This window comes from Lepidochelys kempii, chromosome 1, assembly GCF_965140285.1.
Source record: "Lepidochelys kempii isolate rLepKem1 chromosome 1, rLepKem1.hap1, whole genome shotgun sequence".
Lineage (NCBI taxonomy): Eukaryota > Metazoa > Chordata > Testudines > Cheloniidae > Lepidochelys > Lepidochelys kempii.
The window spans coordinates 288,081,008-288,099,771 of record NC_136380.1 but is presented as its reverse complement, the minus strand read 5'-3'; the positions used below and the strand labels follow the sequence as shown (position 1 = coordinate 288,099,771).

Here is an 18,764-nt window from a genome sequence, read left to right as displayed (position 1 = left end):
GCATAGTCTGCAGACCCCCAGGGTCTGCAGACTACAGCTTGAAAACCACTGGACTAACTCACAACTATCCTTTCTGGCCTTGGAATCTATGAAGAGCGCAAGCTAGGTCTAGGTAAACTCCTCAAGGCCAGATCATCCAATCTGTATTCAAGTAATAAAACTCAACGAAGTCTTGCTTGACAAACTGTAGGACGTAAAGTGCAGTTCTGCTTTGAAAAATTAAGTAAAAAGGCTTTGTGGGGCTGTTTCGGTGCCATCCATGTCAAATGTTAGGTTTTTTTTCTAGTTGCTAGTGCTATCAGCTGGCTTCTTTTCTCTTGTGCATCATCTCAGCCCTGTGAACTAAATTGTGATATACTGTGTAACCTTGTATTTGGTGGGTTTTCACAGGGTAATTTGCCTGTAAATGGAGATAAAGTAAACAATTCTACTGAGGCACTGCACAAGAAGGAATGGAATCCAGTTTGCTCTTCTCTTCTCTTGTTAGCCCTGCAGAACTAACAAGTTTTGGAAGTAAAACTAACTTCTTGCTTCATTAAGCAGATCTGACTTTGAATAGAAGGAGCAAATCTCATTTTAAAAAGGGGTCACTGTACATAAAATCTCATTTTAAATGAATAGCTGTATTTCAGGGCTTTTCCAAGTGTATTCGAGGGTACCTCAGGAAATCTAGTGGTAAAGCAGCTTCTAGTCTATACCAACCATATCATAATTTTAAAATGTGACATGGAACCTGATACACTGATCAGATTAGATTCTCTCCCGCCCCCCCTTTAATTCTTAGCCTTATAACCTTCTCATCGGTGTGTTTATGGGTTACTGCTTTTTATTCCACAAGAAGTGCGATGTATGGAGTTAAAATCTGGGCTACTTATTGGGAACTGAAGTTCTCCAAATAGCTAATCCTATCTGCTCTACTTGCCATTCCCAAATCACTTTGGATTATTTACATCTAACAGATAATGGAAACTGAAGCGGGAACATTTCCCGTGTGTTTGTATATAGGTGTTTGTTTACGTCACACACATGTCCCATGTGTTTATATACAAGTTTGATGCACACTGAGTGCCAGCCACTCAGTGTGCATCAAACTTTCCTGAAACAGCAGCTCTTGGGTCCAATGGCAAGTATGCACAGGCAAAGAGTGGGAATTATGGACATTATCCACTTTGAAAACTCCAGTTACAGGTAAGTAACTCAGCTGTTTGTCATTAATTCAAGGTCAGAAATTAAGTATGTTGCATAAGTTTGGTTTCACTTCAGATATCTGAATAACACAGCCTTCTCTGAGTGTTTGCCCCATCATGCGTTATTGCAGTCTTTTAGGAAAGGATACTTAGGGAAAGACAGAGCAGTGCAGAAGCAAATTTTCTCTGACAAGGCTAAAAGAATTTGGCAAACAGCTTTGAGTAAATTGCATCAAAACTGTTCTTTCCACCAAATCAGTTGGAAATCTTAGAATGCTATAGCTAGGTTCCACAGCCATGTATTTTCTACCAAATGATATCAACTTTTTTAGGGCTGTCAAGCGATTTAAAAAAAATAATTGTGCTTAATTGCACGATTAATCAAACTGTTAATAGGATACCATTTATTTAAATAGTTTTGGATATTTTCTACATTTTCAAATATATTGATTTCACTTACAACACAGAATGCAAACTGTACATGCTCCCTTTATATTTTTATTACAAATTTGCCCTAAAAAAAAAAATAGTATTTTTCAATTCATCTACTACAAGTACAATAGCACAATCTCTATCATAAAAATTGAAGGTACAAATGTAGAATTATGTACAAAAAATGTATTCAAAAACAAAACCACGTAAAACTTTATAGCCTACAAGTCCACTCAGTCCTACTTGTTCAGCCAATCGAGCAGAACCCCCTTATGAACATGGACACGTCCTCTGGAATGGTGGCTGAAGCATGAAGGGGCAAATGAATGTTTAGCATAACTGGCACGTAAAGACCCTGCGATGCCAGCTACAAAAGTGCCATGCAAACTCCTGTTCTCACTTTCAGGTGACATTGTAAATAAGAGGGCAGCATTATGTCCTGTAAACTTGTTTGTCTTAGCGATTGGCTGAACAAGAAGTAGGACTGAATGGACTTGTAGGCTCTAAAGTTGTACATTGTTTTGATTGTAGTTACATAACACAAATGTAGATTTTTTTTTGTAAGTTGCACTTTAACAATAGAGATTGCAGTACAGTACTTGTATGAGGTGAATTGAAAAATACTATTTCTTTTGTTTGCCATTTTTCAAGTGCAAATATTTGTAACAAAAATAAGCATATAAAGTGAGAATTGTCTACTTTGTATACTTGTAATTGAAATCAATATTTGAAAATGTAGAAAAACATCCAAAAATATTTAATTTCCATTGGTATTGTTTAACAGCGCAATGAAAACTGCGATTAATCACGATTAATTTTTTTGAGTTAATTTTGTGAGTGAACTGTGATGGATCAGCCCTACTTCTTTCGTATTTTCCAAGGACACTCCTAATTTTTTGTTGTATTCCAGTTTGTCTTTTTGCGGGGGGCAAATAAGCCTGCAGAAAAAAAAAAAATTGGGTGCAGTTCACTGTTCTGACTGAGGCCACAGCTCTTGTTGGGCAGAGGTTGCCTGGTATCCTATTCCCAGGCTACCTTTGGTGCTGTTGTCACGTTTCAGCTCTGTCTCCAATGTAAAAGTCACAGGATAGCAGATCAGAGGAGATGTGAGCAAGAGAGTGTGTGCATCACACACAGCATCTTAATTGCAGGGTCTGAATAAGTTCCCTTAATTGCTCTTGTGACTGCCTTATTAGTAGAGCAAAACAAAGACATGTACTGGTACAGTAACAACTAAACATTAAGGTTCTGGGTATTAGACAAAATATTCTAATTGGCTGGTTTCAGAGGCTTGATGTCTTAACCATGTTTAAATTAAAAATGCATGTGACATCACTAACCTTGTCATGGGTTCTGGCTTATTACAATGGTTAACATCAATTTATGTAAATAAGGTGTCAAAGGAAATAGTGAATCTTTTCTCTACTCCTTCCTTTTGTTCATGTGTAAAACACATACTACAGGTCTTGGGTTTTTGTGCCTTTGCTTCTACCTTCTCCCTGTTCCTGTTCAGTTGCTAAACTTTGCAGGCATCTGATAGATTATATCTTCAGAAGGTAAATTGGCTCCTAATTTTTTCTCTAACAAAAGTAAATTCTCTGAGCTGTCTGAAAAATACTGCAGCTGCTGGAGAGGGGTAGCTCATTTGTCCTCTAGCTGTCTTGCTTGAAATACTTCAGAGGCACCTGGACTGCTGTTCTCAGTTCAGTGTAAAGCTAACTTTTGGAGGATTAGAGTAGGAAATGTTGACACTTTCGTAAGTTCCTTTCTGAGGGAGACATAGAGGGATGCAGATCAATATTTCTTAGATTTTCTCTTTTGAGCACACAGGAGAAACCTTTGAGAGTGTTCAGTTTACAGTCCCATTAATATCTGTGAAGTTCTAGAGGGCCATATATGGCTCACAGTGCAGTTTATACACTCAGAGCCCAATCTACTTCTCCCTCTTGGCTGCTTAGAGTGGAGGGGTCTTTCTGAATGTTAAGAGCTGGGAAAGAAGAATGAATACCTTTTCCTACCCTCTGAAGCAGGTTCTTTGTTGCTCAGATACTATAGGGGGAGAGATACTTCTGAGGTACTTGGGTTTTTTTATTTCACTGGTGGTCTTTCTTTGAATTTGGCTATTCCACACTGCAGAATATGTTCTTACTCCTACTTCTGAGTAAGGCATGCTGCTGTGATTACTGCTGCACTTATTCCTTTCAACTACTGCCAAGGTAGACTGAATAGGTATGTATGTAGGTAAGAGGGAGCATTGGTGGGTTAGGGAAATGAACTTAAAATTCAATATTAAAAACCAAAAAATAGGCTATATAATTGGCCTTATCCTTGTGCTTTAACACGATTCAACTGAACTTTTAAGACTCTATTTAATGCTTTTTAAAATAAATGCTTTTAAGAAACTGTGCATTGTTCATAGATTTCTTGGGTAGTTGAGGTATTGAATGTGTTAACTGATCAAACAACTGGCTGTGTTCATGCTGTATCTGTAAACATTCTGGTAAATGTGAAATTTGGGAATTGAATAATTAACTGTTAAATTTCTTGTGAAGTAAATATTGCATACTGCGGATAGCCATTCAGGTAAGTGCAGTGAAGGGTCTTACACAGTGATACAAACTAGACAATACAGATACTTTCTAAAGAATCCTGGTCCAATAGGACCTGGAGGATTCATAGAATCCAAGGCCAGAAGGGACCACTCTGATCATCTAACACAACCTCCTGTATAACACAGGCCATAGAACTTCTCCAAAATAATTCCTGTTGAACTATAAAGCATACCTTCTAGAAAAGCATCCAGTCTTGATTTAAATGTTGTGATGGGGAATCTACCACAAACCTTAAGTTGTTCCGTGGTTTAATTACGCTCATTGTTGCCAAAAAAAAGGACTAGGCCTGTGTTCAGGGTGTCATGGTCCAGAGAATTCCAGATAGCCCTTTCCTTAAGCGCAGTTGCTCATTGAAACTCCATCTATATGTGGAAGCTTCTTAGTCAAGTAATGACACTGCTCCTTTCAGAACAAAGATCCACCTAGTTAGAGAACTTACATAAGGTCAGCACCAGAGGGAGTGAATTCTCTTGATGTGGGCCTCAGATTAGAGCAAAACGCTAATACTGAGGTTATCAATTTATACATGGTTGATTTGAATGTGCAAGAGCAACCTTTCCACCGTAATGTGGCTGAAAACAAGGTTCTGGGGGCTTGGAAGAATTTTTTTTTTTTTTTTTGGTGTTTGCTTTTTATGAGAAATATAACCATTGTACACATTGAAAAAAATAGTAACTACAGTGTAGTAAAACATGGCAAACCCATACAACTGCTACCCTCCACCTCTTCACATGTGCTGCTGAAGTCAGAGTTCAAGTTCAGAAAGGGTGGGAAACTTGAACAGGAGCTGTGTGATCTCAACTTGTAATTTAACCAGTGAAGTAGTTTTTTTTCAGTAGCTGAATACAGCTGGCAGTCTTCAGTTAGGAGAGGCTTTGGGGTGAATAGCTTGAGCTGATTAATAAAATGAACTTGAAGTATTTTGCACATGTGACCAGATCCTGGGATAATCAGCAGTTCAGTTTACAGTTCTGTAACCTCATCATCTTCAAATCAAAGTGACTTGATGTAACTGTTAACAAGTAGCACAAAATTTGCTTCATGTAAGATATCCGGTTTCTCTTGCGTTGCTTTTTTTTCTCTCTCTTCTCCCTTCCCCATCAGTTGAAATTCAGCTTCTGGCTTTGTTTATATATAAATTAAAATATCTGTCCTATTTAGGTGCCAATGATTCTAGTTGGCAACAAATGTGACTTGGAAGATGAAAGAGTTGTGGGAAAGGAGCAAGGACAAAATCTAGCAAGGCAGTGGAATAACTGTGCATTCTTAGAGTCTTCTGCAAAATCAAAAATAAATGTTAATGAGGTAAGGCTTAATACCTTATGAAAAATGAGTGAATTGCTTTTCTAACAACTTGCTGCTGCTTCTTGCTATCTAAGGACAAAATTCTGAACTTCATGTTAAGTTCCCTTAGATTTCAGTGGGCAGAACTGTACCCTATTGCTGCAAAAAATTTTACATTGTCAGATGTTTGTAATTAAGACTTACCTAGCTGTTTACAGCTAGCTTCCTAGTATAAACTTAAGGCTTTGGGCTTGCAACTGCTTTCATTTCTGCTTGTTACAGATTTTTCACCGAACATGCAAGCAATTAATTATTGTACTCAATTGTTCATTGAAAACACATTGGGCAGAACACTTGCGCTCTTGCTTTTTCAAGTTTTTTGACTCTTGTGATAGAGATGGAGCTGCAGGGTAGCTTCTTTGGAGACCAGTAGGGAGTATCCCTGCCACAAGAAATGTGTTGTACAAAAGTTGTTACCAATTGTGTTAATATAAATGATCTTTTGGGGTCTTGTAGGCCTTAAGCAGATCTAATTTTAAACTATATCACAGCTAATATGTATACTTTCCTATTTAGAATTTCTGGAGACTACCTGTTAGCCAATAGATAAATCCATTTTGTTAATGGTAAAAGTAATGCTTTTTATTGGATTAGAACTTCATGCAGTAGAAATGGATAGGAATAGACTATATTCCAATGTGGAAAATGCCCCGGGAACTAACTAGTGCAGCTACAACCTATGAACTTGTTTCAAGATGTTCAGCGATTGAGAGGAGGAAGAACCTTATTTATAAGTGAAGCACATGCTATTTAATTGTAGTATTTAGATCTGATTGACTTGCATCTAAATTAGCATTCTCACGAAATTCTAGTCCTCATACAATTCCAAATTAGATGTGTTCCTACACTTTCTGTCCTAGTTTATGCATTTTTTGCTGTGAGCTTTTCAATTATTGCCACATTTTACCCCTGAGGAAGCTGCTGAATGAAACTTTTATTTTGATTAAAAATCAGGATAGTCTAATTTAATAACTCGTTTAATATCTGAGTACTGATTTTTTTCTCATATTTAAACACTAAATTGATGGATCTTATCAAATGTGTAATTTATATCTGACTGGTTAAAAGCATGTAACATTCTAAAATATACAGTAGAATTCTAGTAGAATCCTCTTAAAGGGACATTATCTCTTTAGAAGAAGTGATTCTACAAAAGACAAACTGCTTATGGCTCAATTTTGTCCACTGTATTTGACCTGAACACTTAATTACAAATCAAAATGATGCATGTAGTTAATCGTGTTGGAGTGTGAAATACGAAATACAGTTCAAATATATGTGGATACAGGAAACTTTGCCTGCAAGACAAGCTGCTCTTGGTGCTAAGTGAAGTATTATACCTTGGCAGCTTTAACTAGAGGGGGAGACAGAAAACATGTAGTCACATTTTAAATAGATCGCAAAACATGAAGGTTTAAACGTGCACATTTTTTAAGTGAACAAACGCATGAAAAGCTTAGAGGCTAGAAGTCAGAGAAGTGGCTTAAATTGCCTAAACTAAGAACTTCTTGTGCTCGCAGATCTTTTATGACCTGGTGCGGCAAATTAACAGAAAAACTCCAGTGCCTGGAAAAGCACGCAAAAAGTCATCGTGTCAGCTACTTTAATTCATAGATGTATTGTAGCTCTGAGCCAGGTAAGCTTGCTCACTTTCTTAATTTTCTCAGCTTTTTTGTTGTTGAGCTACCACTAACCGTTTTCAGAGGTTCAATTTAGCTATTAAAGAATAGGAGTGCAAAATAGGATCTGAGGTTGGTTGGTTTGTTTGTTTGTACATAGAAATAGAAGTATTTAAAATAGTTTTTTGGGCTCTTCCATTCCAGAGTCAAATGCAAAGGCATGTATAAGATATGCCTCTCGCACTGATGGACCAAAATCTTTTGACTGGCTAAAAAAACCACCTTGCATAGGCATCAGAAAATGTAAATATCATATGAGATATCTTAAAGCATTAAATGTAGCTAGCCAAAAATAGGCAGGCTTGTATGAAGTCGGATTAAACAAAATGTATCTTACTGACAAAATTGCAGTTCTGGAAGACTGTAGTATACTACAGCTAAAATGTCATCTTTTGGTATGTGATTTGCTGTAAATATGTACATAGGCTTATAGAATGTGTGTTAAGCTATATTTAACAACTTGCTCTGGACTGTAAGAGCCTTGTGTAGATTTCCCTAACTTAAGAGTACATTGTCCTGATAGAGGAGTTATTCATTTTTATTTTTTTGAAAGATACGTTGCAATGTGTATATTTGGAAGCGAGCTATTGGTGGATAGCTCAGTGGTTTGAGCATTGGCCTGCTAAACCCAGGGTTGTGAGTTCAATCCTTGAGGGGGCCATTTAGGGATTTGTGGCATAAATTGGGGATTGGTCCTGCTTTGAGCAGGGGGTTGGACTAGATGACCTCCTGAGGTCCCTTCCAATCCTGATATTCTATGATTCTATGATTCTATGAAAATCATGTTTCATATGCATCACTCCTTGAAACTTTTTTTACCTGGAGCTATTGGTTTACTAGATTAACTTTTTTTGGTGTGACAATTAACTAATGCCTTATTTTAAGAAAGCTAAGAGCAAGCTCAAGCCTGCACTTTTTTTTGGCAAGATTTCTGAGAAATTGGTGAGTCACTGACATCACAGGGTGTCCTGTGATTTCCTTTTTCCTGGTCACTTGCGTTTTCAGCCTGGATATGGAGACAATGCTATACTCTTGTGGTTGTGCTGTCAGTGGATAACTGTCACTGGTTCACCTTGATTCTTTCAGGTGTGTTGTCCCCCTTCAGTAGCCTGTTCAAATGGATAGGATTGCATTTCAGTAGTTCTATTCTTTCTGGTGTTCTGGTACAGGATTGCCTCAGCCCTCCCACTCAGTGTATTTGAAGCTTGTGTGAGTGGAAGGAGTTTTGCTGTCTGAGCTATGGTATCATTAGTGCCATGATAACATGCAGACCTGTCTTAAAATTCAGACCGTGCATGGTCTTGTCTTTTCCAGTATCTGGCCAAAAAAACAGTCTAGGCTGAGTGAAGTGTCTGAATCCAAATAAAATTTGAGATTGTTTGGTTCCAGAAGCATCTGGAGAGATTGTCAAGAAAAAGGTAAACTGATGGGTCTGGACCAAAACCCTGGATAGATGCCCCTGAACACTGGTAGAAGTGGTAGTATTCTATGCATTAATAATAATCCATACCCTAACTGCATGGTTTGGGCTCATCACCAGTGTAAAATGCAAGCTGGTACAGAAGTGAAAGTTAATCTGCTTAAACTCAATCATGTGTAGAGTTTATCCAAGAATCAAGCAAACAAAGATTTTTGTTCATGGCTGAGTCACTGAAATTTTAAACCTGGTACTACAAATTGGGGGTTTGATACTTTGCTGCTGCATAGTCTCACCACTTCAATCACTCTACATCAGAATCACAAGGTTCTAATAGCAAATGATGGATGCTACTGTTTAAGGTCATTTAAATGCATTCTGCCTATATTTCCCTAATCCCATTAAATTCACACTGACAAATGGTGTGCCTATGGGGCATCGGCATCCACCTGTTTGGTATTTTTGCTCCCCATCTAATGTCTTTACAAATCCAAGTGTTGGAGATTAGTTCTTCACATGACTGCACTAGTGACTCACAGTAGGCAGAGCACATGGAAAGAAATTTTTAAAGGAAAACTTAAACGCCTGCTTTTCATTGCTTCTTAATATTTAACAAGGAAGGTACAAAGGTAGAAACTACACTTAATTTACACTTATTTTTTAATAAACCTGGGGTACCTCTTTGGGTAGATTTTTTTTTTTTTTTTGTTCCTCTTCCCGTATAATGCTACGTTCCCATTTCAAAATTTATCATAACTTCTCCATCTGATTAGTTTTCTGAAACTTTTAAAGAGGCAGCTTCCAAGGCTGTTTTCATTGAAAGGGTGAAAGTGAAAGGTGTCCAATTACAGTGAATACCCATGACTTTAGAGTATTGAGGCAAAAGGCCAGGTAATGCACTAGTACACAAGTAATAAAATGCACTTATCAAACTTCAGTTATGGTGACACATTGGCTGATTGGCCCATAAAGCTAGTCCCCCTTTCTCACAATATCCTCCTTAACCAATCTGACCTCCTTTTCTAAGGTCCCTTTTATAACTAAATTGTGTTTAATGTACTTGTAAAATTTTGCTTTTGACCAAAATACACTTGGAAAAAGATCTTTAAAACCCATTTTGTTGAACTAAATCGGTTCATGAAGGGTTGGATTAAGTGTGCTATAAAAATTTTCGAAAGTTTTTAAAAAAAACCTTAATTTTCAGAGCCCTTTTAACAATTTTTATTATAATCTTCCCTTGTACCTGATTCAGAATCTGTCAAATGCATCATTTCACATGACTTAAAGAAAAAAGTTGCTGGTATAAATGTCTTACAACTTTTTACTTTCCAGTGTGAAAGTTGAGGCCTGTTTCCTAAGCATGTGCGTGAGCTGTTTCAGACCAAATGCAGAACTTTTGAGAGCTGATTTTTTGGCGGGTGGGGGGTATGTGTGTTAGTAAGAGGTAATGGATATTTAATTTTTTAAAGGGACATAATTTAAATCAAACTCTACCTATTGTTGCAAGTTGCACTTAAAAATACGACTGTATTTCACTGTTAAATTTCATTAGATTTGAAGTTGACGTCACTGGGTCTATAAACACTACTGAGTGAGGGTCTTAAATGCTACTTTCAAAATTTACTAATTCACCTTTGTTACACTGAGATGCAGAACTCTTCAATCCTAGAAAACTGTGCTTTAATACTAATCTCCTGTTTCATCATTACAGGTCTGAAGAACTGTTGCCCAATTCAACAGTGCCAGCATTCCAACTTTATTAAACCTACCAACATTTTAAATGGACTTTCCTGTGGTGGTACCCTTTAAGAAGTGGATGAAAGCTACTACATCAGTTTGCACATTGTAATCACTTTCCAGTGTCACGAGAGATTTTTACTTATAAATATTCTAACTGTATGCAACTGGTAAAACCAGAGCCTACATCCAGTATTACTGATAAGAGACATTCATCCACCGATGTTGTACATGTATGAAAACTGTGTACTGTATACTTCAATAATCCCCATACTTTCTATTGGAGAGTACAATAATGTAAATCCTGAAAGCACCACTATTTTAGCATAATAAAAGAAAGTCCAAAGAGCTCCTATATAGACTACTCCAGATAACTTTGCTTCATCGGTATTTGTAGCTTATTGTAACTTTTTTTAAAGAAATACAGGATCATCATCATCATATTATACAAAACCGCTTTGATTAACACAACAGCTTTAGTTTTTTAATTTTAGGAAAAACCTGTGGAGACAGTGATCTAGTCTTTAAAATAAGAGTCCTTTCAGTATGTCTGACTAAAGACATTGCCTTTAATATCTGTTGGGAAGGAAATGTCCAGACTTTTCAACCTTTTATTGTATGTTTCCTTTTCCTTGTTTACATAGGGAACAATGTTTATAGTTGTGTGTACAGTGGGGGTCTACAACAAGAAGTGTATATTTTAAAATGATTTTTTTAATGATTTAACAATTTTGTAAATCATTTTCAGGCTTCTGCAGCTGTAGATTCTCACTGTTAATTCCCTTGCTTGCTCATGCATAAGTGTATTTGCAATACCAAATATACAGGTTTTAGTACTTTTGCCTGTTAGTGATTGTTTTACATGTGTAACGTTTTGGTTGAGATGTTAAATGGTGGAAGAGTACTGTGGATGTGAATGTGGGAAGTAATTTTAATCATGTGTAATTGGTCACAGGGCCTAAGTTGCAGTAATTAACTTTTGCTGATTTATTTAACAATGCCTTGTTGCTTTGTATGAATTAACGTTTGGGTGTAAAGATTGTGTGTATATCCAACAGGGAGCCACAGTATTTAAATTGACCAACCTAATGTTACAACTGCTTTGAGGTGGCCAAATGTAAACTAAAAGCCTTAATTAAAAGTGGTGCAATTTTGTATGACTTAGCATCAGTAGTTCAATAAATTTGGATTGCCATGCAAGGGCTTGCATTACAATTATCTACTACTTGAATGTTTTGTGTAGTGTTTTAACAGTGCCAGTAAATACGGGTTTAACAAGTTTAGACATAATGTGCATTTTGCACTGTGAGGCTTCATAGATCTTAAGACCAAAAGGAACCATTATGATCATAGTCTGGCATCCTGCATAACACAGGTCATAGGAATCCATCCAGTTTAATATGGGTGAGTAAGTGCCCATTGATGACCAGGACTACAAATGTTGTCTAGTGTTACCTAGACATGTGGGAGGTTCAGAGCACTAGTGGTACCACATTGAATTTTTCTTTCCCTGTGGAAAAAACACTAAAGGAAGCGATCTATAAAAAGGGTTTTTGATGTTCGGTGGCTGTTCTGGAGTACTTGAAAGTGTTACCTAACTATTGTGTTTTTATACAATTACCTTATCTCTAAAATCAGCATGTTATGACTAAAGTCTTTATGAAGTGGACTAACATACTTCTATTTGATCTTGGGCAAACTTACTTATTCTAATAAATATTTATGCCATGCTAGGTCCAGAATTAGCTCTTTTTCTCTCTCTCACACTCACACGCAGTTTAAACACTTTGCAACCTTAGTCAAGCACTTAGTTAGGATATAGTAGAATTAAGGTTGCCTGTGCCACCTTAATTCAGCCCCTTGTTTGCTTATGCATTATGATTGTTTCTTACATGACATTATCACATACTGCTTTTTCCACAAGACCCCTTCCTCGGTCAATACACAGAATAGATGAATAACTGCTCATTTAGTGAGCACCACTATTTTGTTTTATCCTCATTGTCAACGTGTGTTACTGCAGATAATTCAGTTTTCAGTTAAGGGTTTGAATAATTTCCTCATGGGGCTTTCTGTGGCACTTATCACTGTAATATGAGTGCTTCACAAACATACATTAATTTTAAAACATCTCTATGGGGTGAGGGAATGATGTGATACCACCATCTGTAAAATGGGAAGCTGAGGCACACATTAAGGTTCAAAAATTTCTAATTGTGGATACCCAGCTTGAGATGACCAGGACCTAATTCTTGAGAGTACTTAACATTGTGAGGCACTTTGTATGTTCAAAGCCCAGCTCTAATGGACTTCAGTTCTAGCTGTGAATTTCAGCATATCTGCCAATTGGAACCCTGAGCTTATGCCCAGGTGCCTGAACTCTAGTCTGCTGCCTCATCGCCATTTGCCCCCTGCTGCCACTGTCTCATCCAACATCAACAGGGGCAAGGCCCCCTGCCCCACCCTGACCGGGAGGCACAGCATCCATTGCTTCCTGGGGGCTGCCTTGCCCCACATCAAAACTTTTGTGTGGGCATTGTCATGGGTGGTGGGGCCCTTGAAGCAGCCTCCAAGATGTATGGGAAGGTCCTCTACCTGACATCAGAGGCTGCTGCCCAGGAGGTAGTGGAGAAAGGCATCTCAGGGATGACTTCTTTTGTGCCCCTCAAACCCCTGGAGGACCTAGGTGTACATGTCTTCACCTCCATCTCACCATTCCTCCCTAACACTGCTCTTCAGCACTCTTAGGCTGAGCCCTAAGGACCCCATTCTCTGCCATGTCATCTTGTTCTGCTGACAGACTGCATAGCAAGGGGAGCTTGGAGGGGTCATTCCTGGTGCCCTGTACCAGGTCCATTCATTAGGGAAGGCTTGCTGCTTCCTCTGATGGGTTTTGGGGAACATCCACAGGGACTGTCTCTTGGCCTGGTGTGGAGGGGTGTCCAGCACCTGCACTGCTCAGGAGGGTGTAGGCCCTGCTTCTGCTGCTGACCTCATCTCCTCCCCCAGCTGATGATCCTGCTTGGGTGCAGGGGTTGCCCTCCCTCACATGCTCACCCAAGATGACAGATGCTGCTCTTGATAAAAGCCTTTCTGGCAGGTGGGAGGAGGTGTATATAAAGAAGGTGGTGATGATGAGAGGTCCTCTCCTGGGCTATCTCAGGGGGAGACCATTTCTGCTTCCCCTGAGGTGATCTCTCTCTTGCACTGTGCACCACGCCCTCCCCTTCTGGTCAGCCCTTCAAGGATACCCTAGAGGCCTGGGTACTGGCTATGAGGAGAGGAAGTGCAGCAAGCATAAGTTCTGGTGCCTGGTTGGATCACAGAAACCCACCTGATGTGCCTAGACTACCTCTGAGCCTGTTTTCCCTGCCAACTTGGAACTTCAGTCTCTTGCCTGGTTTGAGCCAGACATACTTGCCTGCTGCAAACAGATCCAAGTCTGAACCACATCCCCCCACAAGCTGCAAGCTTAACTGAAAACTTAAGTGCTCCTGTCTCCAGCACTCAGATACCCAACTCCCACTGGGGTCCAAACCCCAAATAAATCAATTTCACCCTGTATAAAGCTTATATGGGGTGAACTCATAAGTTGTTATCCCTCTATAACACTGATAGAGAGATGCACAGCTGTTTAGCCCCCAGTTTTAATACCTACTCTGGGTTAATTAGTAAAAAAAAGTTTTATTAAATACAAAAAGTAGGATTTAAGTGGTTCCAGGTAATAGAACAAAGTGAATTCCCGAGCAAAATAAAATAAAATGTTCAAGTCTAAGCCTAGTACAGTAAGAAAACTGAATACAGATAGAAAAGGAGTACTTGTGGCACCTTAGAGACTAACCAATTTATTTGAGCATGAGCTACAGCTCACTTCATCAGATGCATGCCGTGGAAACTGCAGCAGACTTTATATACACACAGAGAATATGAAAAAAATACCTCCTCCCACCCCATTGTCCAGCTGGTAATAGCTTATCTAAAGTGATCATCAGGTGGGCCATTTCCAGCACAAATCCAGGTTTTCTCACCCTCCACCCACCCCCACAAATTCACTCTCCTGCTGGTGACCAGCAGGAGAGTGAATTTGTGGGGGTGGGTGGAGGGTGAGAAAACCTGGATTTGTGCTGGAAATGGCCCACCTGATGATCACTTTAGATAAGCTATTACCAGCTGGACAATGGGGTGGGAGGAGGTATTTTTTTCATATTCTCTGTGTGTATATAAAGTCTGCTGCAGTTTCCACGATATGCATCTGATGAAGTGAGCTGTAGCTCACGAAAGCTCATGCTCAAATAAATTGGTTAGTCTCTAAGGTGCCACAAGTCCTCCTTTTCTTTTTGCGAATACAGACTAACACGGCTGTTACTCTGAAACCTGAATACAGATAAAAATCTCAACTTCAGATGTTTCAGTAAGCTATCACAGACTGGACTCCTTCCTAGGCTGGATCCAATCCTTTCCCTGGTACAGTTCTTGTTCTAGCTCAGGTGGTAGCTAGGGGATTTCTCATGACTGCAGCCCACATTGTTCTGTACCACCCCCTTATATAGCTTTTGCACAAGGTAGGAATCTTTTTCCCCCTCTCTGGGTTCCCAACCTTCCTTCTAAATGGAAAAGCACCAGGTTAAAGATTGATTCCAGTTCAGGTGACATGATCACATGTCCCTGTAAGACTTCATTACCCACTTGCCAGCACACAGGTATACAGGAAGACTTACAAGTAAATAGAGTCATCTACAGTCAATTGTCCTAGTTGATGTGAACCATCAAGATTCCAAACTACCATTAATGGCCCACACTTTGCATAATTACAATAGGACCTCAGTTATATGTCTAGTTTCAGATACAAGAGTGATATATTTATACAAATAGGATGACCACACTCAGTAGATTATAAGCTTTATAACGATACCTTACAAGAGACCTTTTGCATGAAGCATATTTCAGTTACATTATATTCACACATTAGCATATTTTCATAAAATCATAGAGAGTTCAACATCACATGTGGGTCCAGCCTCTCCCTGTCAAGAAGCAGGACGATGCCTCCTGTAAGGCATCTGGAGGGCCCACCCCTGGGCCTGCTTTTGGGCCCCCTCAGAAAGCCCAGCTACTGGAGCTGCCTCACAAAGCTCTGGCAGCAGAAGGGGCAGAGATGTCCCCCCCTCAGAGTCCCTAATAGGGGAAGCCCCCCACCTTTCTGCCATCTGCCCCCCTACCCCCACCCCTCTGAGATGGAACTCACCTCAATCACTCCTGGAGAGGACCCCTCAGGCAGGGGTCTCCATGTGATCTGCCAGGAGATTGTGGCCCTGGATCTAACTCCTTTAGCCCAGGTGGAGGATGACATTCTGAAGCAGGCCTTGATCAGGGCCCCAAGTCCATCACAGGGCCTGCTGCTCCTTTCTCAGTGTACTGCGTGGGACACTGCCCCTGCTCTAGATGATGGGGGCAGCTTCTGCTCCTTCCATGTGCCCAGCTGCAGCTGGCCCCCTGCTCAAGGCCACTGAGCCCATTGAGGAGATGGCTAGGGCCAAGCAGCCAGGTTTGGGGCTTTCTGGGGCCCCCTCCTGAATCAAGACAGTCATTCCCATGTGTACCAAATCAGTCATTGTCCAACCTGATGCCAAGGGTGTGAGCACCAAGCCCATCATGGCACCCGAGCCTGGTGTCATAAAGGGGGCCCCACAGCGGCCAAGTCAGCCCCTGTGCCTAGGGAGATGGTACCACAGCTTAGCCATTGGGGATCCCAATCTCATTCCTGATCCCTCCACTTCCACCTCCCATCCTGTTGCTATCCCTGAGTGTCATAGTCTCTTTTTTGGAGGGTGGTATTTGTATTCCCTTCTTGTTCCGGGGCCTCTATATTCCCTCTGCTGCTCACTTCTGTGCTGGGGGCCAAGGTGGAGAATGCAGTGCAGGTGATACTGCACTGAGGTTTTGCTACCAGTGAGGGAGAGGCCCGAAAGCCCCTACCTGAAGGCCATGGGGTTGCTGATGAAGCCCAGCGGGAGAGCAGCCAGGGGTCTATGGGCTTGGCTGAGTCTGTGGAGCACTCAGCCCCCACCACACTGTGGAACAAGCTGCACTGGTTCCTGTAGGGGTGCCAGGCATCCGGTTTTTGATGGGAGCACCAGCTCAAAAACAGCCCCTGGCGGCTCCGGTCAGTACTGCACCCCAAAGCTCTTCCTGCACTGCAGCCCTGAGCCCCATCCTTCACCCCAAAACCCCTCAGCCCCACCCCGGAGCCCTCACCCCCTGCTTTAGTCCAACCCCCAGCCCAGAGCCCCCTCCCACACCATGAACCCCTCATTTCTGGCCCCACCCCAGAGCCTAGAGGAAGCCCCGAGCTTCCCCACCTCCTGCCACGGGGCTGTATGTGACCCACGGCTGATTTGTGTGTGTTAATGGCCCCTGATAGAAAAAAGGTTCCCCACCGCTGGTTTAAGGGCTAGTAAGTGTAAGAAACACTCTTCTTTCCCACACTATTTAGCTACAAGTTCCTGACACTGCTAGGGAAAGCTAGGCCAGCAGCTCTGAAAACCCAATATTTTTAGTCTAATCAGACCAGTTTTCAATATCTTAAGACTACCCACAACTAATCAGAAGACCTTAGTTACTAGAGATGCCACAGCATATGCTGTAAACTAGCACTTGAAAGATTTTTTTAAAAACTATACGCTTCATTAATGAATTCAAAAACCATGCATTAGGACACAGCTGTGTCGATCCTTCTTCCAGCAGGTAAAGATTAGCAGGGTTTATCAAACTTAAGCATTATGAAGAAATAAAAATGTAGAGTATTTACACAAAACTAGAGCACTTTGCAATGCATAATGTAAAACGGATTCAGTAGAAAGTATATAATTGGAGCCTAGTACAAGAGCAGAGTTATCACTTCCATTACAGTAGAGGGTGCAGAGAATCTTCCAATGGTCCCCATTATCTGAGCATCTCACAACTTTAATGTAATTATCCTGAGAGGCAGGGAAGTCCTGTTATCCCCATTTTATAGATGAAGAACTGAGGCATACCTCCTAAAGGGTTGCCATGGCCTGGGGTCAGACTGAGTCAAGTTCTCAGTCCCTATAAATAGGCTCCAAATAGCCAGTGTCTCACAGCTGCTGATCACCAAACTTCTCCTACTTGCTTTCTAATGCCGCAGGTATTCTAAACAAAAAGCGTGGGGTGTGAAAGGCAAGTATCTGGTGCTTTAAAACCAGGCTGGTCAGAGTAGGTGGGGACTATTAGCTGTGGCAGGCAACTTACCAAGGAGAAGAAAAACTCTGAATAAATTTTCTCAAGACAGGAGAGACCAGGGGAGACCACATATACGTCCACCAGATGGTTAGGAAATGCAGCTCAAGAACTGGGTCTGGGCTGTAAATTTTACTACACAAGTGGTAGTGGAAGGAGAAATGGTGCAGGAGTGTGGTTCACAACAAATGGTAACACTGTTCAGGAAATCATCAAGGTATATGACCATTTAATGACTATCTGAATAGAAGCAAAGACTTGAGGGTTGTTTGTGGTGCTGGTATATGTCCCACAACAACATTGTCCTGAGGAAGAGGTTAGGCAGGGTCTACAGAAACTAGAAGATATGGCCAAACCATAGGAATTATTGCTCATACGGGCTCAAGCTGATCAGGCTATGACCAGATACTGGGACAATATGCACTGGGATTGCAGAATGCAGATGACGCTGCACTGTTTGACAGGTGTTTAGGTAATCAGTGGGCAAATGCCAACACTTGGTTCAACAGAAGAGAAAGTCATCTTTGCACATACTGAAGCAGCAAATAGATTTCTTGCTAACCTAAATGAGCCAGAGGAGGAGGTTAAGGATTGTAAACTTAACCTGAGCAAAAATGGTCACACCCCAACACAAGCCACTGGTAACAGTTGCAACTGACAAATGGTCCTGGCATGAGCTGTGTACCAGCAAGACATGCAGCAGGATATGGAGATTGTGTGGGGTGACTGCAGATAAGGTTAAGGAAACAGCTGGAAAGTTTGAGCCAAAGGTACACAAATTGGAACAGCGGAAGAGGAGTGGTGTAACTTTAAGAACATTTTGATCCGAGAAGCTGAGACGGTATGTAGACATGCTAAGCTGGGTAGACCACAGTCTCATGAAGAATGGTAGTTTAACAAGAAGGTGCAGAAAGAAATAAGAGAAGCCAGAAAAGTGATGTAAAATAACTCTTTGCAAAAAGAAGTTGCCACCTATAAAGCCTCCGAGCGAGCAGCAAAGCAGTCAAAGGCAAGAAATCTAACTTTAGGCAAGCTCTATGATGGGGTGGCCCACCTGAGCCTGAGAAGGAGCCAGAATTTACTAGTGTACATTGCCAAA

The 18,764-nt window shown here is 40.7% G+C and overlaps 1 protein-coding gene across 1 annotated transcript in view; it reads left to right on the top strand.

Moving 5' to 3' along the window:
• Nucleotides 1-11,633, top strand: part of RAP1B (RAP1B, member of RAS oncogene family) — a 76,296-nt gene extending 64,663 nt beyond the window's left edge. Inside the window, exons 6-8 of the mRNA XM_073327835.2 lie at nucleotides 5,393-5,536; nucleotides 7,096-7,211; nucleotides 10,383-11,633. Of these exons, the coding sequence (XP_073183936.1) occupies nucleotides 5,393-5,536; nucleotides 7,096-7,182 (231 nt within the window). The 3' untranslated portion in view covers nucleotides 7,183-7,211; nucleotides 10,383-11,633. The remainder of the gene's footprint in view (nucleotides 1-5,392; nucleotides 5,537-7,095; nucleotides 7,212-10,382) is intronic.
• Nucleotides 11,634-18,764: the final 7,131 nt, after the last annotated feature.